Source organism: Orbicella franksi, chromosome 10 (genome assembly GCF_964199315.1).
Source record: "Orbicella franksi chromosome 10, jaOrbFran1.1, whole genome shotgun sequence".
In the NCBI taxonomy this organism is placed as follows: Eukaryota; Metazoa; Cnidaria; class Anthozoa; order Scleractinia; family Merulinidae; genus Orbicella; species Orbicella franksi.
The window spans coordinates 14,889,575-14,914,031 of NC_138154.1; the positions used below are offsets into that span (position 1 = coordinate 14,889,575).

Genomic DNA, 24,457 nt, shown 5'->3' on the forward strand with positions numbered 1-24,457 from the left:
GCACCAAAACACCCCAGGAAGTAAAATGGTATTCAATTAGCTATTTAAATCTGAACAACCAGAGGTGAAGTCAAAAAAGACATTTAAACTACACAATGTTTTAAACAAGAAAGCTTTTAAGCAGCCTCATCTTTAAACATTAGTTTAATTATAGTACATTCCGCGAGTGTGTGGGAAACGTAATTTGAATAAAACCAGGAACTTTCAAAAACACAAGGACGCCACTAAAGAATGCATATTTTACTGGGAAAAATGTTATCTCCAGTTATCTCTTATCAAGTTAACGGAAAATATTGGTTTGAGGGGCAAAAGAGAACGCTATATTCACAAGAGAGCAACAATAATCGCTTTGAAAGTTGCCACGAAAGGAGCTTGAAGGTTTGAGACTATAAAAAAGAGGTCGGTTGTTTCGAAGGGGCGGGCTTTCGGTTTTCAAAAGATTTCCATAACAGTAGAAAACAAACACGGGGTATTTTGATGGAATTGCTGAATAATAAACTAAACGAACGAAAAAGGGCACATAGATATATCGAGTAGACGAAGTTCAACTGCGGCGCCCATATCCAGTCAACGAATATTGAGGCACTCTCAGATGAAACGTTTGATAAAATAACTTTCACCAAAACTGCTATTTATAGGTTGATTTGAGGAGGAAAAGAATCAAAGTTGTTTGTTCACAGTAATCTCGAAAAACTAGTTATGTTAATTTGCCCCTTATGAAGTGAAAACAATGCTTGTTATGCGGTCGTCTCATTACCCGAAACTTGAAAAATTCGGAATGGACTGCACGGATTTTGTTTTCGCAATCGCTTCTTCATTTACGACAAAGCTATTTCTAGCAATGGGACAGAAGTGTAGGATTTAGTTTCCCTACTTTTTTAGCTTATTTTGATAGGAGCAAGCAATGACGTCAAAAAATTAGCAACGGTTCAACGGAGGTGAATGGGATAACACGTGTCAGAAGTTGAAGATCAAAATAATGTAAATTTTCCTGAACACACTGGGGAATTCAAGCGCGTAATAGTCGTTAAAACACAGATTCTCGGCCTCTCGAAGCGCTGAGCTGCGGCCAGCTCACGTCTTCGAGTTGAGAAATTGAAGAACTTTCCACCAAACGCCAGTTCGCACGTGCGGGGAAAAATTCCGTGAGGGAAATGTAGTAGCGGAATTCAAAGCGCCGAAGCGTAGCGTAATCGCTTACTTCCGGTGAAAAATAGACCCCGATAGGGGTAGCGGCAGTGAGCTAATATTGACTCGTGCTTCATGTGGTGGAATTTCTCGCTATTTTTGATAATCCTTCCCTCGATTAGCCGTCACTTGACGCCATTTGGTTATCCCGAATTGTTTCGACGGCAACCGCAAATGATTTTGCCGTCCTGTAGGAAATGTTTTACATGTTGCAAGCAGGTCGCACACGACAACCCGGGTGAAATTGACGGGGGAGTTACATTCATGATATTTCAGCCATGTGACGTCACCCAGCGGAATTCTCCTGTCGAATGAGCATTGAATACTGATGTGGTATCTCATAGCCACATGCTAATATCTTTTATGCAGTGTGTCGAGCGCTTAACGGCAGCATTCGTCATCGTCCTTGAAGTGAAGCACAACGACAGGAATCGCGGAGTAGGATTTTCTCCAGCTTTGAGGCTGCCATCATGCCGCGAGCGTTCTTAATCAAGGCCAAGAAGGAGAAAAAGAAGGAGGAAGAACAGGCATCTCAGCTCGAACACCAACACGGACAATTTTCCAACGAAGTTGCTGGTGAGTTAAACGCCTCGATGTTGCGTGAATTTATCGGGCAAACTTCTTCGAAATTTTCTCCTTCACTTCAAAGTCATCTCGCTCCGGTAGTTTCGAAAGTCCGGCATGTGTGATTAGTTAGGAACTCTTTGCCAGACGGATATTTTCAAACTTTTGTAAACTCGAGCAAGTTTGCGCGGGGACAGTATTATTTCACTTGGATTTAGCGTTTTAACTAACTGATCAAAATTCGAACCTAGGCAAGGTCAGCTTATCTTTACCCACAGTTTCTAAGATAGATATTTGAGCGGAAGATGTTACAAGATCTCTACCGCATTCCTCTGCGAGAAATTTGTTTCGAGAGTTTGTTAGCTTCTAACTTAATTACCGCGCGCTTTCTGTTTACTGCTCAGATTTTGAATAGTTAATGAAGCGCCTCTTTAGAGTGAGCTATTCACCTTTCGTAAATGCGATTTACAGCTCAAAAATGCCCCATTTCTTTATCCAAGTACAAGTACTAGTTTTTGACAAGAATCGGAAAACTTTTCAGTTCCGTGTAAGTTGGGGTTAGAACCAACGCGCCGTTTCGGTCAGCTATTTCCAGTAACGGTATTCCCTCTCACATTGTCACTTGATTTTTTTTCACAGATCCCCAGAGCAACGAGATCGTGCACTCATCGAGACCAGAGGATCAAATTTCATCGTCTACAGACCCTCACTTACTGCCCTCTAGTCTCCATGCTAAGCGAAAGCATTCGCAGAGCGAAGCAGAATTAGACGAACGGGAAATAAGTGCTGCTTCGCGTCTCAGCCAAGCCGATGTTTACGTCTCGAACAAAAATGCCGTGGCAGAAATTTCACGCGCGGGAAACAAAGTTATATCGAGGAAAACGCGAAAGAGAAACCCGAAGAAGTCCGTAGTTTATTACTACAAAGTTGCTCAAGAACCCAAAGAAGGGAGAGGCGAACTGCCTCAAGGAGTTGGCCACGACGCAAGTTCGCGCAGGGACGTTCCGCATGACGGGCAAGCGCCTCGCACGACTTTTTCATCGCATCAAAGGAAACATAATTATGCAGCGGCGGCAAACTGCAAGCAAGTCAAATCTCAGGGGAACCCCCACGGCGACTATCAGTTCAATCCGCCCACGCATTCAGCGAGATGTCAAGAAAAGTCCACACGATTTGAATATCAAAAGGCCATCTATCGAGAAAGCCCAACGCAATTTAATTATGCAGAGACTGGCGGCAAATTCTCGCGCGAGAGACACGAAGCGGCGCCAACGGTGAACAACGTGGGCTTGGACAATGTAAAGATCGTCGAAGTTCACTCCATCGGGCAAAAGATGGACATTGTTTATCCAGATAAATCAAGAAATAGCCCAGCTGTGCCTTCACATCGCCCAAATGAAGATTACCGTGGAAATGTGTCTGCAGCTAATGTACCAGCTTCTTCTCCAGCAACAACAAATTACATCCAGAGAGAAGAGCCATTGCCTCAGGAGACAGCACCAGTGCAAACCTCTGTATCTTCTGTGAAACCTGTTGTCCATTACCTCCCGGTGTATGCTATTCCAAGTTCCAATGGAGTACAATATCAGGCTGTCCCCGGAGCTGCTATTCTTGAGAAGGTGTCAGGTTCTCCTAATTTATATGCACCAGTGGGAAATAACAGTGAGGCCAAGCCGCAGCCTACATATCAGCAACAGGCTCCTCCCATGGCACCGCAACAGCCCCCAGCACAGTCACAAGTACCGCCAGCCATGCCCCATCAACCACAGGTACAGGGGCCATCACACACTCAGCATCACTTGCCCCAGCAACAGCCTCAGGGTCCTGTTGTGTATCAACCAAGAATGATGTCTAGCCCAGGAGCAGCTCACACTGTGCCGCCATCGCCAATGGTTCAGCCTGGTTACCCACCACAGCCAAGTAATGCTCCAGTGGCTTCTCTGCCGTACCCTCCACCAGATCCAAGAATCACTAGATCACAAGCTTATCCACCTCACACAGCAGCTCAGTCAGTCTCCGCTCCCCCATATGTTGTGACGAAGTCAGAACCAGTGTCGCCTCAACAGTTGTCACCTCCTGGTCCTCCAGTTGTTACATCTCAGCCATATCCTGTCCCTGTGCAAGCAGTGGGGCCGCCTCAACCTCAGCACTACCATGTGCCAAATCAAACGGTTCCAGGGCAACATCCATACCCTCCACAGGATCAGAAATTGACAAGACCACCAATGTACCCACCCCAATATCAAGTGGCACCAAACCAGACCCCCTACCCAGTTCATGTTATACCTGCACAGCTGCCATATCCACCAGCTACCCAGCAGGTGCCCACCAGCCAGCCTGCACCACCAGGGCAGACAACTTCAGGGCCAGTGCCTTCTCCTCAACATCACTATCCACACGAGAGACCACCTCAGTCTTATTACCCACCTCACAGTGCTCCAGCAGTACAGTACCAGGCTGAAAAGCCAGCTCCAGTGGCAGTCCATTATTATCCAGTGAATAGACCTCCAACTGAATTACCAGTTGTGCAGCAGTATCCAGATCAGAAACCGGTGCATTTACCATCGCTTCCATACCCTGTTGAGAATACAAGCCAGCCACCTACTCCTCAGTATACCCCTGATGGTGAAGACAAACAAAAGTTTGTTTACGCCCCACCACCCCCAGACTTTATGCGCAGTCCTGTGTACAGGGTTCCAGCAACTGAGGTACCTACGATGGTTCAGCCAAGCCAGCCATCAAACCAGCCACCAAAGGGAGCAAAGAGGAGAAAAACAGCAATGCCTCATCGTGAAATCAAAGACAATTCTTCCCCACAGGAGAGCCACCCACAGCAGAGTGCCAGCCCGGAACTCCAGTGCAAAGAGAGGATGACCAAATCTCCTGGTCACAATCCTGCTCTGAACAAATCCAGCTGTGTTATCACTCCTCCTGGTTCACCACAAGATGACGAAAGTGGTTCATACACTGTAGTCATGAGAGATTATGGCATCCAGGCTGGGCCGCCAACTGAACAGGGCACATGGACTGTGAAGGTGGAATCTGCTGCTCCCCGTGTCTACATTTCTGAAAAAGAAGCTCTTGCACATTCCAATGGTGAAGGCACGTGGGATGGAGAGGAAGAGTATGAAATGGAAGAAGAAGAGGAGGAGGACGAGGACGAGGACTACAGCGAAGTTGATGGGGATGATGAGGCCTACAGTCCGACTCAGAAGGAAAACCGCTCTCCTGGAGGTTTTCCCAATGTTGATGAAAATGGAAACCCACTTCCTAGAAAAGGCAGGAGGAGAAATGCAAAGTACACCTGCAAATTCTGCCGAAAGGGATTCCAGTGGTACTCACACCTGACGTCACACGAACGCACCCACACTGGAGAGAAACCATTCAAGTGCCCTGAATGTTCTAGAGCGTTCACGCGTGCAGATGGACTGCAATGTCACATGCTGGTGCACAGCAAAAAGAGGCCGTTCAAGTGTCACTACTGCAGCAAAGGCTTTAATGACAATACGAGCTTGGAAAAGCACACCTACAGTCATACTGGAGTGAAGCCCTTCAAATGTGAATATTGCGGACGTGCTTTCAGTGACTCTCAGTCCATTGAGAAACATTTGCTTGTCCACATAGGTACAAAGCCGTATAAATGCCAGTTTTGCGTTCGGTCTTTTAATGATTCTCAAATGCTAGTTAGGCATATTCGTAGCCACACTGGTGAGAAACCATTTAAGTGCCAGCATTGCCAAATGGCATTCAGCAAACAAAGCGCACTTGTTATTCACACAAGAGTTCATACGGGGGAAAAGCCATATCAGTGCCCTCATTGCTCAAAGTGCTTTTCAATTTCTGGCAATTTACAGCGTCATATTCTTATACACACAGGGGAAAGGCCATATCGGTGTTCCAAATGTCCAAAGGCTTTTAACAACCCTAGTCACTTGTCTCGTCATATCAGTAAGCTTCATGCTCCGCAAGTGAAACCTGAGGGAGTTGTTGATAATCGGCCAAGTTTTAGTGTACCGGGAAGTAATACCAGTGAGCCTATCCATGCATAAGTTATTTAATGTTTGTTAATTAGCCTGAGATAGATTTTCAAGATGTTGCCTACAAACATTTTACTGGTATTTATTAGCATTCCATTAGTTCATTCAAACACTGAGCAGGTAGTGAATTTTTCCACACCCCATTTAGTAAATTCATCCTGCTATGCAAGACAGTGTTTGTGGTATCACTGTACATCTTAGGTAACTTACTCACTTATTTCATGATTGTTTGGAATCATAGTATATTACATCCCTAACAGTGAAAACAATAATCAAGTTTAGCAATGCATCCAATAATACGAAAACTTTGATAATAATTATATCCTCAAAATGCTGTTAGAATTTGTTACAGTTCATCATATCTATTTTTTGAGACTGCTTTATATAGTAATAATATTATTTTCCTAGAAGGGGACCACAGATGTAAATATAGATTTGTTATATAACTAAAATAGATAACTATTTGGATGGGGAAATATTTTTATAAATACTTATGCTAGTGTGGCAAAAAATATTTATTTTGAGACTAGATTTTCTTGAGACAGAAATGTAGAACACTTCTTATCACGACTGAGTTGGTGATTATTTTTTGTCAGTCAAGACACATATTTAGATAAAAGGTGAAAATTGTGTGACTTTGTAAATAAATAGTTTTATAAAGAAATTTTGGTCTGGGAATGCTTTATTTATAATAATTTTCAGTGGCAGAGTGGGGTGAGTGGGGGTTTTTAACCTGCTTTTCTGATTCAATCATAAGAACATACCTGAAAAAAAAAACCCAAGGAAAAAACACTGGTGAATTATGGTATCAATCTCGCAAAATGCTAATAAGAAACCTTCAGGGAGAGTGTCACCTCCTGGTATAGAGATTAGAGCGGCAGCAATGGCTACTTAGTTGCTAAGATTGCAAAATCCAGGATTTTTCTTAGGAGAGAGATCACCACTAAGGAATGGTGTAACTGACTGGTGATGTAAAACAAATTTTAAAAGTGAATATGAAGAAGATGTCATCTCAGGAGGGGGGGGGGGGTGTGTACATCCCCTGCACCCTCCCTCTAGATCCACCCCTTGAGAAATCTTGAGAAGCCCAGAAAAAACCTAGTTCCCTTACACCATCTCTTGTCAGGGGTGGACCATTAGACTTGTGAGGAGGGTAACAGTGATTTGGAAAAATATCCTGTAAGCCCACTTGTCCCTACCACCCCCCCTCCCCCCCAAAAAAAAATTCATGTATACAACTAATGTCAAAAAAGATTCATTCATGTTGATTGAGCTGAAAAAAGGCATGCCTACATTGAGAAAAAAATATCATGCATATATACAAAAGAGAAAAAAATCCTGGTGCAATTGAAATGGTTAAAAAAAAAAAAAATTCACGCCTACCCCTTGGAGGGTAACTAAGCGAAGTACCTGGGTCTCTGTCATTTTGCAGGGACCTCGATCACCGTTCTGGTCCAAATACCATGAACTTGAGCTGACAATTTTCCTATCTGATCTTCCCACTCTGAGAAAGAGCTCTCATTCACAGATGGAATATCATTTATTTGTGGTTTCTAATAGAACAATTTTGATATATTAAAATTCAGTCTAAAACAATAGACCTCAGCACAAGGCTCTGGGGAATAAACACCACAAACTCTGTAGTTATTCCCCAGAACCTTGTACTGAGGTCTATTGTTTTAGACTGAATTTTATTATATCAAAATAATTTTATTGGTCCTTTAACTTACTGATGCATAAATACATCTCAATATCTATGACGTAAAAACAAGTTCTGGAAGGGTGTCATGAACCTGGGGGAGGTGATCTCTGTAAAATAAATTCACACAGTATCTCATAGAGGGTGCTAAAAGATCTACGATCCTTAAAATTCTTACTTTATTAATCACTGTTCCATTGGTGTGGCCCGAAAGACTTCCAAAACAAAGGGTCGAACAAAATGTCTCTGCTTTTCCAATTCACCACGAAGCTTCTTAAGATCAGCGGGAATATTTTCCACTCTACCCGACAAAATCATTCCTTGTTCGGCTGCTAACCTCTCCTGAAATTTCTTGATCTTAACTGGTACCCTTGCGATTATGTTAAGAGCAAAATATTTTCCTTTCACACTTCTCCAAGATTTCAACAGTACGATTTTTGCCATGGCAAGTTTTTCCCCTCCAACCATAGCCGATGTGGTTAAGTTCAAGTCTACAATTTGGCTGAATTTGACTTTCAGCGAAACTCTCGGTGTGAAGAGGGTCAGAGAATACGAGGAGGGAATTTTAGAGTTATTTAGGCAGATATCTTCACAAGCCCGTTGAAGAAATTCAGCGGCAGTTGTTTTCAAACTGAACTGTGTTCCGATGTTCTCGTTCTTCATTTCCAGTGGAGAGCACAGATACACTTGGATGGTGGGAAGGAGAAGCACTGCAAGCAGTGCAGGAATCAACAGCTTTACAAACCCTCGTAGCGGTTTGATGAAATATCCTGCGATTACTGGAATCACGAACAAGATGGTGATCGAAAGAGCCTTCAAACTATTCCCTAACACGGAGCCAAGATTAGAAACAACATCACTGCCGACGGCCACAAGCCAGAATAGCGATGGGAAAATCATCAGACAAAGAAAAGCAAGGTTCTTGTAAGATGTTTTCGAATCATCATCACTCAATCCGCCATCTTTGGACTTGCTTGGTCGTTTCTCCCCCGAACTACCGCCTTCTTTTTTCACCATTTCTGCCAAGGGAAGCTGAAGTAAAAAGCAACGATTTCACTGCAAAATCAAAAGGATAACGGCGATAAGCTTGGAAACCTCTTCTTGATTCTCAAAAATATGTTTTAATCCATTCTCAGCTGATATAATGTTTGTTCCTCGATGAGAGATTCACGTGGCAACAATGCAAAAGATTTCCTCAGGAGGGGAGGGAGAGGAAGTGTTTTACATTCTGCTTTCCCGAAGATAATTTTTTTAACTTCACCTTAGTACACAAAGGAGTACCGCGTTTTTGAAAATGATAATATTTTATTGAGCATTTCTTTAAAAATTCCAAAAAAGCGTGTATATCTCTGATTCAAGTGGCAAGGCAACTGAGATTTTCCATCTTTCAACAAAATAAAATTCTAAAATTATTGCGATATTTTCATGTCTTAGAAATTCTTGTTCTATTTTCTGTAGTTTCCTATATGATTAGCCTTAAATAATTTACACTATACGAAGAAAAGGAAGTTAAAATTTGTACAGTCGTCAACCTTACCTCATCCTAGAGGTGCTAGTTGTTGTCGCGGTAGCGGCTACCAAGCTTGAAGTCGATAAAAAAGGCGGGATCCAGTTCGTTCTAAAATGGCCCTCTCTATAACAGAGCGAACAATTTCAGTTTGTAATGGCCTTCAGATCTCATCTATTCGCAAAGAGTGGGCTGATCAGACGTGGAATTCTGATTTTCTTGAGTCTCAAGGGTTTCCTGAGGTCTTAGAAAACAACATTTTCGATTGTGGATGCTTTGTTCGAGAACTACAAGAGCTTTTGGTGATTTCAAGATTATGGACTGCTGCAGAGGGTCAAGGCAGTTTGAATGAAGGTAACCTTACGTTTCTCACCGTCTGGTTTATAGCGCCAGGTGCTTTTGATTTGAGATTGGCTATTTGTGCATCGTAAACCAGAAAAACTCGAGGTAGCAATAACCGATCAACGTGGAACACAGCAACAAAAGCATGTACAGAATGAAAGGCTCACAAGCAACCGTCTTAAATTTCTTCGGCTAATTCTTTAGCCAGGTATTTTTGGAAGTGGGATCGAAAGTATACTTTAATCCAAGAATGATACTTCAACTTTGACATCCCCTTTTAACAACAAAATACGTATAAAAAACCGTAAAAAAATCACTCCTGGTAAATCCATAAAAATCCATCCATTTCTAATTTTCCGTACAGTTGTCTGTAAAATTTGGCTGGGTAGATGGACGTCTAGACGCGGTTCGCGGAAAAAAAATAACAGACAAATGCATGGAAAATTAGAAAACATTAACTGAGCGTCTTCTAGCCAAGCTACATCCTCCAAACTTGGTGAATACAATCTTCTGCCTAGCATTTTAACATTTTGATTCACAAATTGTGTAAAATTCAATTTTGGAAAAAGTTATTTGCCATTGGATTCCCATACAAACACTGTAATTTCTGAACACTGCCTGCCCGTCAAGATGGCATCGAAAACTGTGATGAGGTCTGTTTTAGTAATCCCAACTTGGTCATTTTCTGTTTATATATTTGCCTTATAAAGCCTTTTATGAGCAAAGTGACACATTAGTTTAGCTGAATGTAGAACGGTTACATTTTTTTTGGTTGCGAATCATCCCATTTTAAATCCCTGCATGCCAGAACTTTTTTACATCCAAAATCCCAAAAATATGCGACCCCATTCTGGTAACTCTACTGAAAATTCAACCCCATTACAGTCAATCCAGTTGTGAAAATGTGACCCCATCCGGTCAGGGTTCCAGGTAAGTTTTAAAGGTTGGGTGCCAATAAGGAATTCTAATGGGTCAATTTCCAATGCTCCCACCAAAATCGCTATAATTTTTCTACTAATTTATCAGGTCGCGTAGCTGATCTTGTCGCGTTTTTGACCCGAGACCCCTCACTTATCTGGAACACTGTCTGGTGGCACATCCCTATTAGCGCAGTACTAGGAAGTACCTTCCTGGGGAGAGGGGGGGGGGGGGGTCTATTGCACACAAGCCCACAAACCATTAGACTACCACAGCATTGGCAGCAAAGAGGTGGAAATATTTGTTATGTATATATCGCAGCTACCATTATCATTATTGACAGCTGACTGTAAGCACTCTTGCCTGTTTTACCACAGTGCTGTTCAGGCTGACCAAAGTGCATTTCTGGGTATTCAAAAGTGTATCTAAAGCCTGGGTGTTTTTGACTGCCAGTCTTTTAGTCTATTAAAGACCCTTTAACAGGTGCTGGTCATATGGGCACTTATTTCAACATGACACTCCTTAAAATTTAAAAAAAATAGGAATCTTCAAAACTTCCACTGCTTTTCTGCTTGAATAACTCATAAAAATGATAAACAGAGATTTTTTTTTTGCCCACAGTGTCCATGTAATACATGGAGCCATGAAAATTAGGAGTAACGATGTCCAAAAAAATCCATTATCTCTTTCAGGTTTATGGAAGGTTCTTTCAGAGAACAATTTCTCTCACCGGGTCCTCATTTCAGTGCTTCACTCTTTTATTGAGTCCTGTGATAAGGTAAAAGATCATGTACATTGTATAGTTTTCCCTGTTTCTCATGGTAGCTTTTGAGTACCCATGTTCAAGTTTAACGTTTACTAGTGATTAGGGATTGCAGAATTCTTTAATTAGGAATACAGTTGTAGTATCTGCACAAGGGGACTTATTGCACAGGGAAGCAAAATCTACTGGTAAAAGGTCTTTGGTTTATTTTTGTTTGGTCAGACTTCTCCTACAAACTCTTCATATAAAGGGCCAAGCACCTGAGCTTGTCCCTTTAATTCAAACCTGTTTGAGTAGTAGGGACCAAATTTTGGTCCTTGCAACTCCTTTTTTTTAAAAAAAGAATTTGTATTTGATGTGAGTGACTCGTTGCAGTGACTAGTTGCAGGGTCTTTTCCACTTGTGTGTTGTGACCTTGACAGACTGGCAAAATTTAGGCAAATTTTCAAGATGCATCATCTGTTGTGTAGCTCTTTTAACCTCTAGAAATAATATCATTACTAAATGTTGTGTGCAGACTAAAACTACATGTATTGATTTCTCAACTCACAGATGTCAAATGCCGGACCTAAACTCGAGAGTTGTGTTTTGGCAGCAAATGTTTACATAGTCTTGGTACAAATACCAGGTGAGAAAAGTACTTATTATTATTTTGCTAATGATTATCAAATTTAATGACTCTACAGCAGTGTCTTGACAGATCTGAAAATGTTCAAATTTCAGCATAGTATTCAGATGGTTGCAGTGCTGGAAAAAATTTTTCTTCTTTAACATGACATGGGTCCTTTTAAATCTTCATTTTGGTCGGACATCTTAACATTTTGACCGAACGTTAATCTGCATAACTGATTTGCATATTAATTAGCATAATAAGATTTATTAGCAAACTGTAAAGATTTTCAATACAAATCGTTCAAAACTGCATGTAAATTTGATTTATTTATCATTTATGATGATTAGATGGCTTTATTAAATCCATTTTGAAATCACTGGTTATCCTTATAATCTGATTGGCTCTCAATGGTGCGATTTTTTCACGAATCGCACTATTTTTTGCTCTAAATCACATCTTTTTCTCAGCCAATGAAAATGGGACAGTAAAACAAACCAACCAATCAGATTTCAAGATTAGTTTAAAGTAAAGTGTGGAGAATTTTGGAACTACTATTGCCAAAACTTTGTTGTTATTGTAGCTTTTTTCCAAAAAAATTGACGAATTTAATTAATTACAGTTTCTGAATGATGATTATGAGCTCCTTTAGGCTGAAGACCTACTTTAATGGAAGTTCCCAACTTTCAGTGTCCATTTTGATGAATATTTTGGCGATTTTTCTTCAACATCTGCTCAAGATCCATATGATACTGAGTCCAGTAAAACATAAACAAACGAAAACCACACAACAACAAATTCAGAGCCATCTCAAGAAGGTAGATGTTTCCAGGTTTCCGGTAGTTTCAAACGAAGCAACAAAAGAGCTGAACTCTGTCGCTGTGAATAAACATAGTCAAAATATGCCACACTGCACAAAATAGTGAATGAATGAACGTCTTACGAAGCCGGTGTCAGTCCTGCCATCTTGGAAATATCTTAAAACAAATGGCGCCGCAAGAACTTGACAAGGTCCTGAGTATTGAGTCCTATGCCGAGGTTACAAAAAGAAACGGAGATGTTAACGGGCTGGACCCCTTAAAATCATGCCATTGAATGGTATTTAAAAGAAAAAAAAATGTACTATCCACTGGGCATCGTGCACTCGAGGGAGTTTCACAACTCAAAAGAAACCGATCGCAGAATTACACAGGATATGCACCTTCAAATTCCTTCTCCAAAGACAATGAAAAGTCTCAGCCTCAACCACAGAAGAAAGGAAGGCCTTCCATAATTGATTCAGGCGACGAGAATTGAACTTTTACACCTGAAGTAGACTATTTTCGTTCTGACTTCAGATCAGAACTGCTTGTTTCTTTGTCATGCTCGAATGAGTTTTCGTCACATGACATCGTTTTGCATACTAAATGAGACGTAAGGCGTTTCTGGTTCCGCTTTTTTTTGACAAACCGGCTACTGGAACAATACACCAAAAATCTAAAATTTAAGGCCATAAAATTGCGCGATTTCAAAATGGATCGTGCAATTTTGGTCTGAAATCATACTTGTGATTTTCAAATCGAATGAGTGCACAGCGCTCGTTCGATTTTGAAATCACGCGTATGATTTCAGACCAAATTGCACTCCACTCAGTTCAATTACCATTATTTATCTACAAGATAACTGCACCGATCTCTCGTGGTTATCTCCTGATTATATGAAGAAGCTAGTCATAAAAGGGGATAAGTGACGATTTTGGTTGCTTTTCTTTTTTCTTGCTCCAAATTAGCTGAATTTTTGCATGTGGTCTTCAATGTAATAGAAAAACGTGTTCCTGTATTTTTGCCGCTGGTTTTTGCTTCGCTTTATAAAGACGCCGCTAGGAAAACCGAGTGGTTTTTTGCATACGCAATATCCTGAAAACGAAGCAAGGTTTAGCGTAAAAACTACGGGACATTGCTAAACATACCTAAACAAAACTCTATGCGAAATTTGGAGCGTTTTCGACAAAGTTCACTTTTGATTAAAATACCTAACGCCCTTTTCCCGCTGAGGCTGCAAATAAACGAAGCCGGGCCTTTGTTATGATAAACAGAGCCGATCCTTTGTTATAATAACCAAGCCAAGCCTTTGTTATAAGTTGAAGTCTCGCCTCGGTTTATCATAACAAAGGATCGGCCCGCCGCGACCGCAGGGACTTTGATCTCACTTAGAAACCAGCAAAATGTCAATTTTACGCAGCGCATAAGCTCAATGATGTTGATTTCAGGTCTAAGTAGGTTGAAATGTTGATTTCACGTTAACGCGTGACGGCAAGGAGGTTGATTTCTCTTAGAAACCAGCAAAATGTCAATTCCATGCAACGTATAAGCTCAAAAATGTTGATTTCAGGTCAAAAAAGGTTGAAATGTTGATTTCACGTTAACGCGTGACGGCAAGGAGGTTGATTTCTCTTAGAAACCAGCAAAATGTCAATTCCACGCAACGTACAAGCTCAAAAATGTTGATTTCAGGTCAAAAAGGGTTTAAATGTTGATTTCACGTTAACGTGTGACGGCAAGGATGTTGGTTTCACTTAGAAACCAGCAAAATGTCAATTTTACGCAGCGCATAAGCTCAATGATGTTGATTTCAGGTCTAAATAGGTTAAAATGTTGATTTCACGTTAACGCGTGACGGCAAGGATGTTGGTTTCACTTAGAAACCAGCAAAATGTCAATTTCATGCAGCGCATAAGCTCAATGATGTTGATTTCAGGTCTAAATAGGTTAAAATGTTGATTTCACGTTAACGCGTGACGGCAAGGATGTTGGTTTCACTTAGAGACCAGCAAAATGTCAATTTCACGCAGCGCATAAGCTCAATGATGTTGATTTCAGGTCTAAATAGGTTAAAATGTTGATTTCGCGTTAACGCGTGATGGCAAGGATGTTGGTTTCACTTAGAAAACAGCAAAATGGTAGGAGCCCATGATGGGCTCCTGAAAATGGTAATTTCACGCAACGTATAAGCTCAAAAATGCTGATTTCAGGTCAAAAAAAGGTGTAAATAAAAATAAAATGAAACAAATAAACATTTCAATAAACACTTTTTCAAATACGGCAACGTCTTCAATGGCTAAAAAATCACGAGATAAAACATAGTTTTCGACAAACGCGATCGTAGCTTTATGTCACGCACCGCCATAACTTCCAAGTTCAAAATGCGCTGGTACCTCTTATGCCTGATGAGGACAACAACTTTGGCGGCTGTTTAGTTTTGGATTTAAGAATTTGATGACTCCACGTGAAAACGCTCTATAAATAGGGCTGACAGATTAACAGATTAACCCTTCTGCGCAACGTACGGGTCTCCATACATCTGCATGTCCCCTGATCCCAGAAGCTCAAAACACTACAAATCATGCCGATTTGAAATAAAATCAACGCAAACTGGATCACAGATCTGTTACAATCGATCGCCACTTGCTGGCCATTATTATGTTTAAATCTAGTTACCAGTTCGAGAAACGTCCGCAGAACGTAATCGCAATGCATGCCGGGAAGGGTCTTTACACCTCGTGCGCGGGAAGACATGGCGGTCGATACAAGACAAATTTTATCACTCTAAAACCAGTTCTCGCTTTCCAAACTTTGACGCTAGCAACGCTTGGCAAATGGGCCACAACTCACCAGAGGGTATTTTTCTTGGGCAAGAACTGCTCTTGGACTTTGCTACCTGGCTTGATCTGACTTCGAACGCCGATAACACGATTACGGTATATCAGCTGCCTTCGAAGTTTCAGAACACATTTTGATTCTTTAAAACGTGCTGATGACTTACGGGTTTATCGAGGCTTTATGATGCCTCTCAACCACCAGGTAGGCACACAAGGTACTTTAAAACAATGCTTAAGATATTAGTTGACAGAGCTCTAATACGGCACATCTCTTTTTTGTTTGATGGCATTTCGTTTGACGCTCGATCGATTCACGTGTTGTGTTCACGTCACAATAACCGGTGTAAACAATCCGTTCCCAGATTTCCGCTCTATATGCTGTGGGATTTGGTTTTGACTTCATACACTATAAACAGTCTGCCTGTTTGCTGTTCAACAAATAAACTCCTAAAGACATGGCTAGGAAAAGCCAAGTTTTTTGCCTACGTTTTAACTTGAAAACAAAGCAAAAACCAGCGACAAAAATACAGAACCACATTTTTCTATTACATTGAAGCCCACATGCAAAAATTCAGCTAATTTGGAGCAAGAAAAAAGAAAAGCAACCAAAATCGTCACTTATCCCCTTTTATGACTATGTTCTTCAAGCGAACCTAGTTTGCTATTAAATGCTACCATTAAAGGGACACAGTCAGGTTTGGGACCGTGCTGACCTGGATACTAGTTTTCTCACTTTGAAAAAAGTTCACCTCACCTCAAATCAAAGTAGATCTAGAAATCCGCTTCAATCTTGGTAGTGTTTTGCTTGATTTTCAATCGTTTATTGAAAAGTCTGTTTTTTGGTGTGCTTTTTTTCATCCTATACACCAAATGCAAATATGGCAGACCGCTTGGTTGGCGCCCGGGACGAGTCGCATGCAAGCAAGGCTAGTCAGGCTTTGGTGTTTTATTTTGACAATGCTTCCCCAGAAAAGTCTTGCTTTGTCGCTGATCTGGTCTGGTTTTGTGTCTCCCTCCCTATAAGTTGTTGTGTTCCTGAATGCCACCAGAAGGAATTGAAATCTTCCACAGCAGAGAAAGTGTTTCTTTTTTTTCGTTTCCGCAGTCGCCTCTCGGGGAAAACAGACAAAGGTAAGTAGTTCACGATCACCGATGGAACTGTTAAAGTTTGTTCGTTCGGGTTGGAAGATCTTAGAAAATGTGTAAGCAACTGTATTTAGCTCCAAGTCTTTCTCATTTGGCTCAAAGCATTCACTAGATACAACGATGGGGGCAGTTGAAGTTCATTCACTTGGTTATTACACTGTAGTATTTGTTTCGTGCAATTCTGTGCCAGTGGATGCGAAGTCAACTTCTTCCTTTGAGACAAAGGATGTCTTTCAAGAGGAGCTTTTCTTTACTTTGGGGAAGGCACTGGCCATGTAAATTGTGTTAGAACACCACCATACACCACATAAGCTCGTCATTTAAACGATTTTTCTAAGATCTGCTTATGTGAAATGTAGCCAACAAACTTTAGTTCCTGCGGCGATCGTGAACTCCTTTCCTTCGTCTCAACGAATTGCATTGATCCACTATTTTCCCTAAGCTTAAGAGGTGAATGGTGGAAAATTTATATCCCTTCTCGTGGCGTTCAGAAACACAGCAGCTCGTAGCCACAGCTAAATAAAAAAGACCAGACTGACGATGAAGCAAGACTTCTCTGGGGAAGCATTGTCAAAACAAAACATGAAAGCCTGACTAGCCTTGCTTTCATGCGACTTGTCCCAGGCACTGACCGAGTGGTCCACCATATTTGCATTCGGTGAATGATGTTTTTTTTTATCATATTTGGTTAAAAACAGTATGGATTGTGTCTCTGTGATATGCAAATTAGCTATGAAATGGTATCTAATGCGCATGTGCTCCAGCTGACTGTGTCCCTTTAGCAGGCGCCCATCACTAGGAGTGTGCAACTACCCCAATTATTCCTTTTCTGGCCTTTTTGCAGACCCATCTATTTTTAGTTTGAATTTACCGCAAACTCAGCCCCCGCAGAAACCTCAGTGACCAATCACAAGCACAGACTTTATAATTTCACCGGAAGATTAGGTTGACATGTCCACCTGAAGCCGCCATTTTTCTCCTTACTGATTTGCGCTCACATAGACTGGATCTGACCTTTTTCATGGGAAAAGAAGCCTAAAAAATAGACCGGTCTGTAAAAATACCATGATATAGGCTTAGTATGGGGGTTGCAGGGTCCTAGTAATGGGCTCCTGACCAAAGTTGACTCTAGGGTACATACATGAAGGGCTAACAGCATATAGCAATGCACGTAATGCATAATAGGGCAATTTCTGAAGAGTACTTTATTTGGCAAGTACAGGAAAGATGAACACTTCCTCCTTTGGAGGAAGATGAACACTTCCTCCTTTCCTTCCTTCCTCCACTTCCTCCTATGGCAGGAGCCCATAATGGGCTCCAGGATATGCCTCAAACTGTCAGAATTAACAAATTCTTGAGTAGCCATTTGGCGACTAAGTGATAAAAATCAAGTAGGAATTTTATTCAGAAAAGAACTCAATGCATAAAATCTGTAAAGAAAAAATTTCCAAGACTTTTTTGGCCGCTAATTTTGTATATGTAGCTAATGTAATGTCTATGAAAGATTCGTGCATTACAAGAGACACAATCGGTAGGCATACATGACGTACTCAATCCTCAAGGGTTTGCAATGCATTATAGGGCGATTTCAAACAGGATCAGCCATTTGCAAGTTTTCTGATGTGAGGGAATCCTTCATGGCAAAGCAAAAGGATAGATTGCCTTCTTTTCTTATATTGAATGTTACGGAAGCAAAGATCTTTGACTATGTATTTCTGGAAAGACAAAATGTCTGAGAAAATAACCGTTATTGATCGTTAACTCAGAGAAACGTAGTCGCCATTGTGGTCGCCTGTGAACGCAGACGTATATTTGGCTGTCGACTAAACCAGAATTTTTGGTCGCCAAAGATGAAATTTTAGCCGCATTGGCGACCGTATCTGTCGCAATTTTGTGCCTTTTAATGATGTATTTAACTAAATTTTATGGATGAACAATAACTTGGTGTTGGTGAAATGTTCGGACATCATGTCCGATCATAATGTGAAATTGGCCGGACATATTTAAAATTTGGTCGGACAATGTCCGATCAGCGACTGTTATTTCCAGTCGTGGTTGCTATTGTATTTGATTATCTCGCTAGCTCTGCAAGCGAGCAACATGAATCAAATCTTGTGCTACGATTGGCTACCTGAGTGAACAAGATGGGACAGTCTTGTTTGCATTGGGATTGCTGCTGTGTCTTGTAAAAAATAGTCATGTTCCTTAAACCTTTATTGACTGAGCTTGTTTGGTCATGGTGACTGGATACTGGTCTGGTCATCATTTATTTGGCCCTGTCTGTGCCTTAATCTTAAAAAACGCAAAAAACTTGGCCAATATCCAGCTTTATTATATGGCTATGGTTATACGGATGTATAAACAGTAGCCTCCATTAGGTGCGAAAATATGGTAGGATATTTGTCCCGCAGAGATTATCTGTTCTGAGAAGCAAACAGTTTTCCAAGGGCATAGCTCAAGGAAAACTGAGCTTCGAGGAACAGATAATGTCTACGAACAAATATCCAAACAAATTTTCAAAGTCAGATGGAGGCTATTGTGTTTATTATCCTGTTACCAAGTCCATTATCCTGTACTGTGACTGGCTACCTGAGCGGGCAAGAACTTTGAAGACGCCATCTTTCCCATTTGGAATTGCCTGCTATGTCCCACAAGAAAATTTTCTTGAAGCCAAAGCAGTAGCCATATAATAAATCCTTAATTGACCAAGCTTGTGAGGTCAAGATAACTGGATATTGGTCTCATTCTTTTTTTTTTCGCATGTTTATGGACCTCAATTTCTCGGTCCATAAACACACGATAAAAGAACGTGGCCAATATCCAGCCATCTTGACCTCATGTTTGGTCAATAGCACATTTGTCTTGCAACTGCTATATGCCATTTTTAATTATGAGTGGTCAGCAATCACTAATTTTTCATTTGATGATTAATTACAGCTATTAATATTGTGATTAATACACTCTTTTTAAGGTAGTGGAGCGTACAAGGTTTTCCATCCATTGTTGTTCCAGAAAGCTCTGGATGTTTTGCGACTCTGGCCTCAGAAAGGTTTAGTATTATAAGATAGATAATTCATTAGAAGTTATTTTGCAGTTTTAATATTTTTCTTGAAGTTTCTGGCTAGTAACCGTGGGGTAATCATTTGATTTTAAGTACAATTTGGATTTTACAAACTACTCAAGAACACTTTCAAGGCCACATGCAGTAGTTCTAAATATTATTTGGGGATGCAACAGGATCTTCAGGGAATTATTGAAGAAACTTACAAAAATTTCTGAATTTGTTCAAAATCCTCTCAAATTGCTTTGTATGTCAAGCACTGAATGCGAGCTAAAACCAGTTTGGGTTTCTAACTTAGTTGTTTGCTACATGTTGATTGTTGCAGCAGCCCATTTTAGTATTCGCAGTATGGGACTGAAACTAGCTTACAACTCGAGGCTAATGCGGGGAGTCTTCAAATGTAAATGACATATATCTCTTTTTAATTATATTCTCCCACATGAGCCTTCATGGCAAGCTAGTTCCAGTCCAATCCTGGAATACGAATAAGCCCTTTCTACATAGCATCATCTGTATCAAAGATTCAAATTGAATTTCAATGTTGTATCAATGTATTAACTTCAGAAACAAATAAGAGGAAGAGACGAGAAGAGGCCACTTCAACAGGACGCAAAGCAAAAACAAGGCGTGGAAGAAGTGGTAAGGTTATATAAAATGTGGCTGAATATGTTTTTATAACATCAGATCTCTTACTGCTTGAGCTTGGTCAACCAGTTCTTTTGGACGTGTAAAGAATTTGAAGTGTTTCAGTGTTTATTATGGAGCTTAATCGCAACGTTTTTGAGAGATGGAAGTGACCTGGAAGTTGATTTTCTTTTTCTTGGTGTCCTTGTTATTGACTTTTCATTGAAACCTTCAAGTTACAATGCTAACAAGAGAGCTTTCTGGATCATTGTTTGATGTTGAAAACATGTAACTGGAAGAACATAAAGTTCCAGTCGATGTTCATGGCTCAAAAATGTCCTTGGTGAGCTCTATGTCATTTCAGCTTAGCCACCAACTTTGTTCACAGGATTCTTCTTCTTCTTCTTCTTCCTGCCACCTGGAGTAATTAACAGGGGTGGGAGGAAGAAAGACCTTGGGAACAGCACATCTTAACACTATTAATAGTATATTTTGCTTTCAGAAGATGACAATGATGGTATGGAGATAGAAGATGCTTCCGATAATGACACTGACGGCAGCAGTGATGATGAGGATGATGAAGTCTCCGGGCAGATTAACACTGAAGAAGCAAAGGCAAAAGTGAAAGTCAAGCTGTTGGCATTATTACAGGTAAAACAGAGGAGGATTCTTTTCATTAAGAAATTCTCCACTGCTGGAACAAATTTACTTTTTATTTGATGGAAGTATTTGGCGAGTCCAAACGGAAAATTCACTGAAAACAAAGGAGAACTAAGTTTAATCTTGTCACAGAAAATTACGTGCAAATGTTAGTGATTAAAGAGCTAATTGCTCTTTTTTTTTATCAAAATGGCAGACACTATGAATGCCACACCTCAAAAGAGCTATATTATATGATTTTTCAGCTTAGACAATATTTTGGACAATTATGTACATGTATTGTATGAACTTTGTTCCAACAGCACTGGAGGATTCCTTTAATTTCCAATTTAATTCTCTTCACTCAAGACAGTAATGTTTTATTGATTTTTTTAGGATGTTGTAATGCTGTTAAATGGATACTCCCTGAAAGATTCTGAACAAGCTGTTCATCATGTCATCCAGTTGCTTGTGGAAACCACACGTCTTGAAGCTGTGCCATGTGAACAAATCACATTTGATTTTCCTGGGTATGTTTACACTCTAAATTTGAGTTGAAATAATAACCACATCCAGTGCTGTGCGCTAGAACTGCCCGGGTGCCACAGGTTACTAACTTTTACCTTCATCATCATTTATCCGTTCTCCAAGTGGAGAATTGGGCCGTAAGGTCTCTGCCTCCAGGCTGTTCTGTCCTCCGCAGCCGATGCTGCTGCTGCCCATGTTCTTAAACTTTTACCTTAGGTGACTGGAAAAACTTATTTTTTTCATATAAGCATAAGTGCTGGACACCCAGGATTTCATGATTAGGAACCATTTTTCTTAGACCACAGCCTTGACATCTGTGATCTCCATTAGTAATTGGTCTTTTGCAACAACACAAGATTAAATGAGGGGGAGGGGGAGGGCGGGGCACATTGGCATAATCAGTAAATGCAATTGAAATCTGGGGAGGTAACCTAAATCCAAGTTTGCATCTCAGCTAGAGTGAATAGCAATCTGTGCCTAGTCTGCTAGTTTAATGCAGTGGAATCCAAGATACATACCAGTGGTGTCGGCTGCTTTGGGCTGGGTTGTGTGACTTGTGTACAATTTGGAGATCTTTGAGAACTATGGAATGTGTGTGTTAGCAGTGATGTACAGCATGTAAACTAGTGTCATGGTTTTTGTAAAATTTCTTCCTCAGGAGCCAAATATATTCAATCAAGTCCATTGCTTCCTTGGCATACATTGTAAGTACACTGGCTTTCCATGTTTCTATAGAGTTAAGAAACTGAAGTGGAAATTTCCGAGAACAAGAAATGGTGTGGGTACAGGGGCTGCAGGTCAGTGTTTCCACAGCTTTTCAAGTTCTCTCAAGCAGTTCTCTCGAACATTTTTTTTCCTGCAGGGTCTTGGTATTCTTTGTTCACCCATTCATGGCGATGTTGGAGCAGTCACTCGCACTGTAGGTTTGAAACATGAGTTAATTGACACTTCTGTTCTAAAATTAGGTATACATAAGTCAATATTCTGCCATTTCTTGCTGCAACAGGTTTCAACAGCAAAAAGAAGAAATAAGAACTGTCTTGTCACTGGAACTCAGGACCAAGATTTTCTAGAACTCCCTTTACAGACAATACAGTCAAACCTCTATTAAGCAGCCCTCTGTTAAACAGTCACCCTCTTTTAGGAGGTCACCATTCAAATTCCCGAATTTAGCTTCACATATTTACTGTATATGTGACCTCCATTAAGCGGTGACCTCTATTAAGCAGACGTGGTCACCCTTTGAACTTCCCAACTGGCTAATTTTATATTAATTCACCTCTGTTAACGATCATTTTGTCACATTAAAAGTGTTCAACTGGAGCACAGTTTTATGGTCACAAAGAACTCTAAGTGGCGCTGAACAGTAAGTCAGTGACTTGCTTCACTAAATTAAGTTATGCAACAATAAATCACAGACAACCATAACTGAGTTTTTTTCACTTCATGTTAAATGAGATACTAAAACTGCCAATGGTCGCTTTAAAGCAAAGAAGTTTGACGCTTGCCTTATACGAACAAAATTAATATAAAATCTGTTGACTAGTGTATGCGTGCACTCCTTTGATATATTTTGCACTGCAGTTACGAACAGTAAGTATAGATTATGCGCTTACTTGCTTACTTACTACGCTTTTCTTGTTTTCCCCATAATGCGCCAAATTTTGATCACCTCTTTTAAACAGTCAACCTCTATTGAGTGGTCACCTGACTATTTCAGGAGGGTGACCGCTTAATAGAGGTTTGACTGTATGCCTTTTTTAGCTGGTAGAAGTTGCACAGGATTTCAAATTTGTAATTGTAATAATGTAATTGTATTGCTTTTTCATATAGCTATATCGACATTAAATATACTAAAAGTATTTACTAGGTATGTTCACTGATAATTTATTTGAAGTTCAATTTTAATAATGTTGCAGGTTTTTAGACACTTGATATCAAATATCCTTATGGTGTTTGGAGGGTCAGTAGCAAGTAATGGCGTCCCAAGAGATGCTCAGACCATCAAGGATCAAGCTGTTGAGTTTATCTGGTAACACTCAGTGTACATTTGTAGAAACATATTAATATTATTTTCAATTGACAGTGTAGTGAAACCTTGTTTATGCTGCCACCAGCTGGTCACAAACATCTGGCCATGTAAACGAGTTTGTGGTTTAATAGATTAAAGGAGTTCTTTAAACATGAAAATGACTGACTGAGCTTATGTTCATGCAAGAATACAGAAGCCACAATAAAGAGGTGACTTTAAAACACCGGGTTCCTCCACACTCACAATCTGGGAAAGTTACACCTTCAGAAAGGAATCTTGGTTAAAACTAGGCTTTGTTCAAGATGATAAGTTGTTGCCAAAACATATTGCTTCAAAGAGGACCCGGCTGAAAAAATATGGTGTGTAGGTGGGGGGTTCACTTGAAATAATCACTTGAAATTGCATTGACGGCATCTATATTATAGTGCAAAAAAACTCTTACCAAAATGCCCAAAATAGTGCTTCCAAGGTTCTGAAAATTTGAATTTCTGTGAGAGCTATTCACAACCTGCTTTGTTATGCACCAAAAGAAAAGGTCATGGAAAATTTTAACAGCTTACAAGAGTATGAACCTTGCAGGGTTTCACTATATTAATAAGAACATTGAGGGTGAACTTTCTTTTTAGTCATGTGACAAGTAAAGGAAATGAAAAAGTGCTGAGTGCAAGTCAAGTTCTTGTTCAACACCTCTGTACCAAATGTCCTGAGCGGGCTGAATACAGGAGCATTGTGGCTAAGGTGAGCGGAATATGACTTCAATGTTGTTAAACAGGCTGAGTCAATCCTTGAGATTCAGCGTTGTATTGATTCAATGCTTAAGGATTTCTTAATTGTTTCTAGAGAACAGTTGAGATGTCAAGAAAATTTGCATTAAGTGAAGGAATGACATTGGAAAATCAAGTTAGATCTCTGCATGAACAAGATACAGCATTCAAATTTTGTCCAAAAACCGGGTGAAAAACGACCAAGTTGAACCCATGTTATGCCGGTTTGAATGTGTCAATTTGTGGCATTGTTCCGCTTGAGTACCCCTTCACTAGGTGGTCTTTGTTTTCTCAAAAACAAAGTGCAAAGTAGCAAAAAAAAAAAGAAAAGAAAACAAAAATAAAGTGCAGTGTTTTTCTATTTAATTGAAAACCACTTGCAAAAATTCACTCTAACA

General features: G+C 40.3%; 3 protein-coding genes across 7 annotated transcripts in view; 2 read left to right on the forward strand and 1 right to left on the reverse strand.

The window, feature by feature from the left end:
* The first annotated feature begins 1,572 nt into the window (after nt 1-1,572).
* Nucleotides 1,573-6,453, forward strand: LOC145500332 (uncharacterized). Its single transcript, XM_081479842.1, has 2 exons — nt 1,573-1,764; nt 2,392-6,453. Exons 1-2 carry the CDS (start codon nt 1,659-1,661, stop codon nt 5,799-5,801), a joined length of 3,516 nt encoding a protein of 1,171 aa, XP_081335968.1. The 5' UTR covers nt 1,573-1,658; the 3' UTR covers nt 5,802-6,453.
* Nucleotides 6,454-7,037: 584 nt separating this feature from the next.
* Nucleotides 7,038-8,847, reverse strand: LOC145500397 (uncharacterized). Its single transcript, XM_081479916.1, has one exon. The coding sequence runs from the start codon at nt 8,503-8,505 to the stop codon at nt 7,675-7,677; it is 831 nt and encodes a 276-aa protein (XP_081336042.1). The 5' UTR covers nt 8,506-8,847; the 3' UTR covers nt 7,038-7,674.
* Nucleotides 8,848-8,984: 137 nt separating this feature from the next.
* LOC145500322 (condensin-2 complex subunit D3-L-like) overlaps nt 8,985-24,457 on the forward strand; it is a 50,797-nt gene continuing 35,324 nt past the window's right edge. For 2 of the 5 annotated variants that reach the window (XM_081479824.1, XM_081479826.1), the window contains exons 1-11: nt 8,985-9,349; nt 10,948-11,033; nt 11,571-11,646; nt 19,383-19,460; nt 20,037-20,111; nt 20,599-20,747; nt 21,132-21,265; nt 21,922-21,967; nt 22,126-22,182; nt 23,183-23,295; nt 23,922-24,033. In XM_081479824.1, the coding sequence (XP_081335950.1) occupies nt 9,112-9,349; nt 10,948-11,033; nt 11,571-11,646; nt 19,383-19,460; nt 20,037-20,111; nt 20,599-20,747; nt 21,132-21,265; nt 21,922-21,967; nt 22,126-22,182; nt 23,183-23,295; nt 23,922-24,033 (1,164 nt within the window). In that variant the 5' untranslated portion in view covers nt 8,985-9,111. Of the gene's footprint in view, nt 9,350-10,947; nt 11,034-11,570; nt 11,647-19,382; nt 19,461-19,491; nt 19,873-20,036; nt 20,112-20,598; nt 20,748-21,131; nt 21,266-21,921; nt 21,968-22,125; nt 22,183-23,182; nt 23,296-23,921; nt 24,034-24,457 lie in introns of those variants that run through there. The other 3 variants (XM_081479827.1, XM_081479829.1, XM_081479828.1) reach the window with 3 other exon arrangements.